We start from the raw sequence: 9849 nt of genomic DNA, 5'->3' as shown, positions 1-9849 counted from the left end.
ATCATTAAGTGTCATTCAAAGACACCTCATTAACATAACAAAAGACACCAAATTCTCATTCCTTAGGAAATTCCAAGGGTTTTAGGAGCCCTGTACCACAAATGGGGGACAAAGACTAAATATATGTTTCTTATTATAAATCACAATATCACAACCTCACCAAAAGCCAGTTGAGGAGGGCCCCAGAGGCAGTCTGGGGGCTTTCAAAAGTGGCCCTCTCTGCAATAGGACCATGTCCACATGAATTGATGGAGATCCACAGTGCCCCATCCTTTCTGCCTTTTCTACATATATGACTTTGGTTTAATTAATCCATGGAATCTGATTATAACCATTTCCCTACACAGAATGGTGTCTGGACCCCCAACCCAGGTCCGCTTTCAACATCATAGACTGGACATTAGCATTCAGTCCGTTATGCTTCTTTTTTTTTTCCAGATTCATAATTTATTGTACAAATTGAGTACAATATGACGAGTTGGCATTAGCTTTTCCAGGCATGGGAACTTAACAGATGAGGTACAGGTTAAAATTCGTTTATGTTGCTTTCACAGCTGGTGTTTTTTTAGACCTTAACTTGAAGTATAAGATCATCAAAGCAATGCCCCCATATGTAGCCAGTACACAATTCATTCTACTTGTGAGAGTATAAGAGTTGAAATATTTTTTGATACCAAGTGAAATGGAATTGAGCATCAGTTTCTGGACCTGCCATGATTTCAGTCTTGCTGAAGGCACCATTTCCGCTGGTTGTGTCCTTCAACGTATGCAGCTACCCCGCAGTCGGGCAGTCCATTATGCTTCTATACCCAACCTCACACCATTCCTGTTCTGGACCTCATTTTATTTCCAATCTTGGCAAGGGCAACTTGTAGGAAATCTATCCTGTCGCAAAGCCTATATAGGACATCTCTATTCTTGTATACACATTACCCATGATCCATTAGAAGTATTTTTTTTTATAAATGCATTCTTTGTTCTTAGTATTTATTTATTTATTTATTTTTAAAAGATTTTATTTATTTGACAGAGAGAGACACAGTGAGAGAGGGAACACAAGCAGGGGGAGTGAGAGACGGAGAAGCAGGCTTCCCGCGGAGCAGGGAGCCCCATGCGGGGCTCAATCCCAGGACCCTGGGATCATGACCCGAGCCGAAGGCAGACGTCCAATGACTGAGCCACCCAGGCGCCCCTAGAAGTATTTTTTTTTAAGATTTTATTTTTAAGTACTCTCTACACCCAATGTGGGGGTCAAACTCACAACCCTAAGATCAAGAGTCACGCACTCTATAGACTGCGCCAGCCAGGTGCCCTCCATTAGAAGTATTTCTAGTACTACTTCTTCAGTGGACAAACTGAGATAAAGATACTTTATGGTAGTTTGGTCAAGTTGGCGGACTAGGTAGGTAGCCATGCTAAGACTAGAATTTGAGACTCATTATTTGTTTCTTCCACTGCTTGAAACTAAAGAAGAGAAAAGTAGCTATACAAAGTATGTATTCATTTGATGAGCATTTATTAGACGACTTCTATAGCCAGCCATGGTGCCAGCTCACTTACAGATGTTTTTGCAGTGCCACCTGACATCAAGAAGCTTATAGTTTAATTAAACCTAATACATGTGAGCTTGTAATCAGTACCATCAAAGAGATTAAAAATAAAATGCTATTGGATGACAAAGGAAGGAAATATTATTGCCAGCTGTGGGATCACACTTCAAAAAGGTGTGACCTTGGAGCTGCTCCTTAACTGGTCAGTTGGATTTGCATATGCAAAAATGGAGGAGGTAGAGAAAGAACATTTCTAGGTAAAGAAAACTTTACAACTTGGAACCCTGCTATAAGGATCCTGGTTAACCTCGCCAGGGAGGGGAGAAAGGAAGGCCACAAGACTCCATACAAGTTTGCCCATTTGGGTAGGACCACATTTGAAGAAGAAAGCTTCTGGGGCGTAGAGAAAGTTACCCAGCATGCAAAACTTGACAGTCTAAACACATGTCAATAGAGAAAATGTGGTGATCTAGGCAAGTGGCCAGCATTGGAAAAATCCAGCATGGGTTCATGGGGAGACCCACGGACAGGCCAAATGTGGGGACAGGAATCTAGGACCAGGTACCTTAAGAGGCCCTGCAAGGCAAAGCGCAAGTCAGGCAGCAGGAATCCCAGGCCCGACCAGATTTAAGAACTCGGTGTGAGATTGTAGGCTTCTGGAAGGAACTGTCAAAAGCAAGAGTATCTAAGTCCCTGAAGGCCTAGGATCTAAGCAAGTGATGGAGATGGGAACTTGGACACAAGGTGCTAAAAATCCAAGTAACAGGACTAGATGAGAAAAAACACCAGGGGATGCCTGGGTGGCTCAGTTGGTTAAGTGTCTGCTTTCGGCTCTGGTCATGATCCCAGGGTTCTGGGATCAAGTCCTGCATCGGGGTTCTTGCTCAGTGGGAGCCTGTTTCTCCCTCTCCCTCTGCTGCTCTCCCTGCTTGTGCTCTCTCTCTGTGACAAATAAATAAATAAAATCTTAAAAAAAAAAAAAAGAAAGAAAGAACACCAGGTTACCAAACCAAAGAACAGAGGCACAGAGACTGTGACTGGTGCTTAGTCCCTGTTTGTTGGGCCACGTTTCCTTAAATTCACGGGCTAGGACCCGAATTAAAGGGTTCTGCCCACAATGGAGGTGAGGGAGGAAGTTAGTTGCCTCATTTGTGGGAAGAGGAAAGTTTCAGAACCTGGAACCCAGAAGTACCCTGATAGAAACAGTGGAAACAAAGTACACTTTATGTTTTATTTAAATGTGTTAAGATGATAATATCCTATACAAATGTGTTCAAAAGACACAGTTCCCAGAAATGTGCCTCCTGGATATGCCCACTCATATGGAGAGCCTGAGCTTACAAAGCAGACAGATGAAGGCTTCTTCATATACCTGCTGTGTGACCTTGGGCAAGTTACTTAACCCCTCTGAGACTCGGATTCTTTTTCTGTTGAATGAGACTGGTAATACCGTAGTGTGCCTCTGGCATTTTGGTCTGAGCAGCATCCATTCCTTTGGGGATTCCCAAGTCATGTGTCTGTTACAGTAATCACTCAGTAAGTGATCACTTTTATTGATTATTATGACACTAGTAGCCATATAGGGAATGCCTATGTGACTACAAAAGAAAGAAAATCTGCAATATCATGGGATAAATGCAGTCACTAACATATGGTCTCATAAAACACTCTCTGCTCTACATCCTGCAGTTGGTGACCGGAAGGCCTGTGGGGGGAACGCCCCCCACCTCTCTGCGTCCAGAGTCCCTCCAGCAAACCAATTCCGATTGCTCTTTCTGTGCATCAAAGTGTTCTTTTTGTCCTTTGTTTTCATCGGACATTTCGGTAACCACCTTGGAGCTCTCTCTAACTTGTAGCCCCTGTTGTGAGAGTGAGCATATCACACTGAATGGCACATCTGACCTGGGAGATTATGGGGATAATGTGGGTGGTAGTCACAGTTTAGCCAAAGTCTATATAAATTTCAATTACTACCTGCAGCTCTACCCTACACACACCTCTGTCCTGAGCGGGACTCCACTGCTTTCCTTTTGCTATAAACTCTGTCGGCACACCCTATAATCTTCCTCCATCTTGCTCTGTCCTTGTTTTTATTTTCATTCTTCTCTTTCTGCCATTGGAATATTCACAATTGAGATGCTGGCTAGCGAAGACTGTGACATTAACCATGGGTGAGGACATCTTTGATCTTATTTCAAGAAAATTGGTTCTTCCTCTTCCTACTCATGCAAAAGTCCCAGAGTTGAAACCACAGGCATGGAGTGCATACCTGAGTCGTTCTTAGCCATCTACACCTACGATTCAGGTAGTTTTAAAAATCGCTCATATTTCGCGCTGTGAATTGTGCAAGACTGTTGAATCACAGATCTGTACTTCTGAAACAAATAACGCAACATATTTTAAGAAAAAAGAAAAAGAAAAAGAGAAGATAACAGGAGAGGAAGAAAAGGGGAGTATGTCAGAGGGGGAGACGAACCATGAGAGATGATGGACTCTGAAAAACAAACTGAGGGTTCTAGAGGGGAGGGGGGGAGGGGGATGGGTTATCCTGGTGATGGGTATTGAGGAGGGCACGTTCAGCATGGAGCACTGGGTGTTATGAACAAACAATGAATCATGGAACACTGCACCAAAAACTAATGATGTAATATATGGTGATTAACATAACAATAAAAAAATTTAAAAAAATCGCTCATATTTCTACTTTTTTTCAAAAGAGCACTTGACACTTTTTTTTTTTTTAATATGGGAAGAGCACTGTTAACGGTGGGCCCATTGTGTGCAGTGGACAGAACGCATCAGAATGAACAGAAGAGCTCATTTAGAGGTCACTTTTACTTTCCCAAATAGATTTCACTTTCCAACAGTTTCTTTTTTTTTTTTCCTTTTTTTAGATTTTATTTGTCAGAGAGAGAGAGAGAGAGAGCACAAGCAGGGGGAGTAGCAGGCTCCCCGCTGAGCAAGGAACCCCATGTGGGACTTGATCCCAGGACCCTGGGATCATGACCTGAGCCGAAGGCAGGCGCTCAACCAACTGAGCCACCCAGGCGTCTCTCCAACAGTTTCATCCAAGTGCTCTTTTGAAAAAAAGTAGAAATATGAGTGATTTTTAAAACTACCTGAATCATAGGTGTGGATGGCTATGATCCCCCACACCCTTTCCAGTTTTCAGAGTGTTTGCTTCTGGTCCCAGTGCTAAACGTGTTAGACAAAACCAGTTTCATCCACTGTTGTCTTACTCAAAAGCAGCTAATTTCTGTAATCATTCTGTTGCCATGGGGAAAAAATAGTGTTAAAATGTGTGTAAACGAAGCCCCACGTGTAGGGGAGCCAGCTGGTGTCAAATGTTGCAGTTCTAGCCAACCCCTCCCCTTCTCCCAGAAGTCCCCTTTGGGCGGCCCAAGAACAGAATTTACCTGGCACTCACTACTGTGTGAGAAAGGACATATTTTCCACCCGGGAAAAATCAAATCACAAATGCTAGAGTTGAAAAATATGAACATAGTTATCCTACAAATTTCCAGAAACTACACGCACAGGAGATGGGCTGCAGGTGCATTTCTACTTTTTAAATGTACAGTAATTTGGGGCGCCTGTGTGGCTCAGTCATTAAGCATCTGCCTTCGGCTCAGGTCATGATCCCAGGGTCTTGGGACCGGCTCCCTGCTCCGCGGGAAGCCTGCTTCTCCCTCTCCCACTCCCCCTGCTTGTGTTCCCTCTCTTGCTGTCTGTCTGTCAAATAAATAAATAAAATCTTTAAAAAATAAATAAATAAATGTACAATAATTTTTTTAGGATTTTATGTATTTCTTTATTTATTTAGAGAGAGTGTGTGTGTGTTGCTAGCGGGGGAAGGGGCAGAGGGAGAGGGAAAGAGAGAATCTCAAGCAGACTCCACACTGAGCGCAAAGCCTGACCCAGGACTTGATCATGACCTGGGCCAAAATCAAGAGTCAGACACTCAACCAACTGTGCACCCAGACACCCCAAATGTACATAAATTACATCTATAAAGCACTGAGCAAAAAGCTCCTTGGTCAAAATCGCCATGGCTCCTTTTCCGTCTGAGCTCCCGACATGCCATCCAGACTGAGGAAGACCCGGCAACTTTGGGGCCACGTGAGCCACGGCCACGGCCGCATCGGCAAGCACCGGAAGCACCCAGGAGGCCGGGGTAATGCTGGTGGCATGCATCACCACAGGAACAACTTCGACAAATATCACCCAGGATACTTTGGAAAAGTTGGTATGAGACATTACCACTTAAAGAGGAACCAGAGCTTCTGCCCAACTGTCAACCTTGATAAACTGTGGACCTTGGTCAGTGAGCAGACACGGGTAAATGCTGCCAAAAACAAGACTGGAGCTGCTCCTATCATTGATGTGGTGCGATCGGGCTACTACAAAGTTTTGGGAAAGGGAAAACTCCCAAAACAGCCTGTCATCGTGAAGGCCAAATTCTTCAGTAGAAGAGCAGAGGAGAAGATTAAGGGTGTCGGGGGCGCCTGCGTTCTAGTAGCTTGAAGCCACATTTGAGGGCGTTCATTAAATGCTAACAAGTGCTTTTCCAAAAAAAAAAAAAAAATCGCCATGGCTTTATGCATTCCAAAAACAATTATTTTGCTATGGGCCAGGTTTTTGAAGGTAAAGAATATGGTCTCTGGGCAGGATGAAAATCCTGGCTTGCCAATTTTCCAGGCAAGGGACCTTGGGCAAGTTACTTAAAAGTTCTGTACCTCAGTTTCCACATTTGTAAAAAAGTGATGCTAACAGTATCTAGCTCATAAGCCTGTGGGGTCATATAAGTGAGATAAACACGGGACCTCATACATAGCAAGATGGCTATGCCCTAGGCATTGTAAGTGTTAGCTCTTATTTTTATTGCTAACATTGTCATTCTCATTTTGTTTCTACAAATTGTCAGTGTGTTCCAGAGCTCCCTTTCCCAGGTAGGGTCAGCATCCATATCTTCATTTCTTGTTTACATGTGCCCTTTTTTATGCTTTTGAATTTTCATTTATTGCAGGCACAGTAAAATCTTTTCAGTAGTAGAGGCCATAGAGTTAACTGGCAGAGAGTTAACTGGTAGAACTCTAAATATCATTTTAAACTGTTTATTATGAAAGATTACAAACAGAATAATACAGTGAACTCCTCCCCAAATTCAGGTATGGCCATTTCGCCACACTTGCTTCCTCTACTCTCTTTTGGCATTCTTCTCCTTTATGTTCCTGCAGTGATGTTTTAATATTGTCAAGCAAATTTCATTTCATTGTCTCTATGCACCTATACAAAATGAGGACATTTCTGTATATAACCACAATATCATTAGCTCTACTAATAAAATTAACGTCATCTAATACCCACTCCAAAATCAAATATCCTAATTTGGCTCAAAAATGACATTTTATAGTTGGTTTGCTCAAACCAGGGTCCAAACAAGGTCCACACATTCTAATTGCTGTGTTTCTTAATACATAACAATGTACTTAAGAGACATAACATTCTCTCTCTCTCTTTTTTTTTCAGCAATTGCACAACTGGGTATTTACCCCAAACATAACATTCTCTCTTAAGAGAGAATAACTGTAAGACTTTAATTCTCCTCAAAGATCTATGATAAAATTCAAATGGAGGTTTATTATTATTATTATTAAGCAGTAAGAGTGAATTTTTTTCCTTTTTTTTTTTTTTAATAAAGTTTTTTACCCAACGTGGGGCTTGAATTCACAACTCTGAGATCAAGAGCTGCATGCTCTAGGGGCGCCTGGGTGGCTCAGTCGTTAGGCGTCTGCCTTCGGCTCAAGTCATGATCCCAGGATCCTGGGATCAAGCCCTGCCTTGGGTTCCCTGCTCTGCAGGGAGCCTGCTTCTCCCCCTCCCACTCCCCCTGCTTGTGTTCCCTCTCTCGCTGTGTCTCTCTCTGTCAAATAAATAAATAAATCTTAAAAAAAAAAAAAGGAGCCGCATACTCTACTTTCTGAGCCAGCCAGGCATCCCAAGAATGAATTCTTAATTGGATTATGCCCCTCAAGTACAAAAAGAAAGAGGGGGAAAGAGAGAAAAGAAAGCTAGAAGAACAATTTCTCTCTTCTGTTTTCTCTTTATTGTTTTCTGCTTGTAGCTATTTATTCTTCCATAGTTACCTTCTGTTATGTCTTCCCCCTGGACACTTTGTTATCCCACTTTCCCTGTTCATGTTATGCGTGATCAAACAGCATAAACCCAGATTATCAAGGATAAAATTTTAAACCCTAACAGTACAAAGAACAAACTGATGGCTGCCAGAGGGAAGGAGGGGGGCAGCTGGCAGGTGGAAGGGGAGTGGGAGGTCCAGGCTTCCAGTTATGGAATGAACATGTCACGGGGAGGCAAGGTACAGCATAGGGAATATAGCCAATGGCACCGTAATAGCGTTGTGTGGTGACAGGTGGTAACCACACGTGTGGTGAGCTCAGCATTACATATAGATGTGTCAAATCACTAGGTTGTGCACCTGAAACTAATGTAACATTGTGTGTCAACTATACTTCAATTTTTAAAAAGTCCAGTAAAAAATTTTAAACCTTATCATCCACTTAACTAAAAAATAATCATTTTAATAGGCCGCCTTTCTCTTACATCCTAAGAGGTTAGTGGAGACTCATATGTGGAATATAAGAAATAGCTCAGAGGATCATAGAGGAAGGGAGAGAAACCTGAATGGGAAGAAATCAGAGAGGGAGACAAACCATGAGAGACTCTTGACTCTGGGGAAACAAACTGATGGCTGCTGGAGGGGAGGTGGGTGGGGGGATGGGGTAAGTGGGTGATGGGCATGAAGGAGGGCACGTGATGTGATGAGCACTGGGTGTTATATGCTACTGATGAATCATTGAACGTTACATCAAAAACTAATGATGTACTGTATGTTGGCTAATTGAATTTAAATTAAAAAAGAAAGTGGAGAACATTATTATCTACCCTAAAGGTCCTCAGGGCCAACCTAGATCATAGTGGAGGGCAGGAAGGATACAGAAAACAAAGTCTTCACTTCTGGGTAAACATGGAAGATTGAACCTGTGCATTTACTTCTACTCTTTCCCAAAATCACGCTAAAATAACAATAAAGGGATTTTTTTTAATCCAGTAAAAGTAGTGCTTTATTGTATAAATTAGCAAAATATAAACATTTGTGGTTTAAATCTACTTTAAAATGAAATCTGGGGGGGGGGTGCCTGGGTGGCTCAGTCATCAAGCGTTTGCCTTCGGCTCAGGTCATGATCCCGGGGTCCTGGGATCGAGCCCCGCATCGGGCTCCCTGCTTGGCGTGAAAGCCTGTTTCTCCCTCTCCCACTCCCCCTGTTTGTGTTCCCTCTCTCGCTGCATCTTTCTCTGTCAAATAAGTACATAAAATCTTTAAAAAAAAAATGAAATCTGGGGTGGTCCAGTCGGTTAAGCATCCAACTCTTGGTTTTGGCTCAAGGCATGATCTCAGGGTAGTGGGATCAAGTCCCAAGTCGGGCTCCACGCTCAGTGGGAAGTCTGTTTGAGATTCTCTTCCTCTCCCTCTCACTTTGCCCCTCCCCCACTCATGCATGCATTTGCTCTCTCTCTCAAATAATTAAATTAAAAAAAAAAAAAGAAATCTGAGCCAAACATATACAGAACTCCAAAACATCTCTATAGATCCTGGTTGAAAACTTTGGGCTGAGCTCTGTGATGGGCTTCCTTATTATCTCCAGGAAGACAGTGGACATAGTAACAAGGACTGGTAGCCCAGACACCACCAGATCTGGGCTCCAGTCCCAGCGCCTGTCCCTGGCTAGCTGCATGAGAGTACACTAGTCTCTTCCCATCTTGAGGCCTCAGTTTCACCATGTGGGAAAGAAGAGGGCAGACTCCATATATGATCCCCCACACTCCTTCCAGTTTTTAGAAGCATTTGGTCCCAATGCTAAACATGTTAAGCAAAATCAAGTGAAATCCTAAACTTGGCTCTTGCTGAACCCAACAGAAGTGACCCAGTTCACCCAAAGGGTTTCAGTGAAAACAACAAACCCATAGACAGAGAGAAAAAGAGAGGAAACAAAGTACCAAAATTGTTGGACGCTGGAAAGCAGATAATTGAGTGACAAATGATTTAACACCCTGGTAAAACTACATCCTAAACTACATCCTAAGTAAAGAAAGCCAAGAAGCAACTGGATTCACAGCAGAGAAGCCCCAAAAGGTTCAGGAAAGGGTGGCACCAGATACCACTGGAAGTGGAGCTAAAATGGGGTAGGGGTGGGGCGCCCGGGTGGCTCAGTCGTTAAGC

General features: G+C 43.0%; 1 protein-coding gene and 1 pseudogene across 1 annotated transcript; one reads left to right on the top strand and one right to left on the bottom strand.

Annotated features, from left to right (window-relative positions):
- Positions 1-476: 476 nt before the first annotated feature.
- On the bottom strand, positions 477-715 carry LOC112839099 (ATP synthase F(0) complex subunit k, mitochondrial pseudogene; annotated as a pseudogene).
- A 4912-nt stretch (positions 716-5627) lies between these two features.
- Positions 5628-6109, top strand: LOC112839098 (large ribosomal subunit protein uL15-like). The gene has a single exon (XM_073885566.1). It carries the CDS (start codon positions 5628-5630, stop codon positions 6072-6074), a length of 447 nt encoding a protein of 148 aa, XP_073741667.1. The 3' UTR covers positions 6075-6109.
- The last annotated feature ends 3740 nt before the right edge of the window (positions 6110-9849 follow it).

Source organism: Callorhinus ursinus, unplaced genomic scaffold, assembly GCF_003265705.2.
Source record: "Callorhinus ursinus isolate GAN/ISIS: 27379988/994484 unplaced genomic scaffold, GSC_fseal_2.0 scaffold63, whole genome shotgun sequence".
In the NCBI taxonomy this organism is placed as follows: domain Eukaryota; kingdom Metazoa; phylum Chordata; class Mammalia; order Carnivora; family Otariidae; genus Callorhinus; species Callorhinus ursinus.
Note: the sequence above shows the minus strand (reverse complement) of the source record. Positions and strands in the feature narration are given on the sequence as shown.

Excerpts from the sequence above, each read along its gene's own strand:
- LOC112839098 (XM_073885566.1), top strand. The coding sequence starts at position 5,628 with ATGCCATCCAGACTGAGGAAGACCCGGCAACTTTGGGGCCACGTGAGC.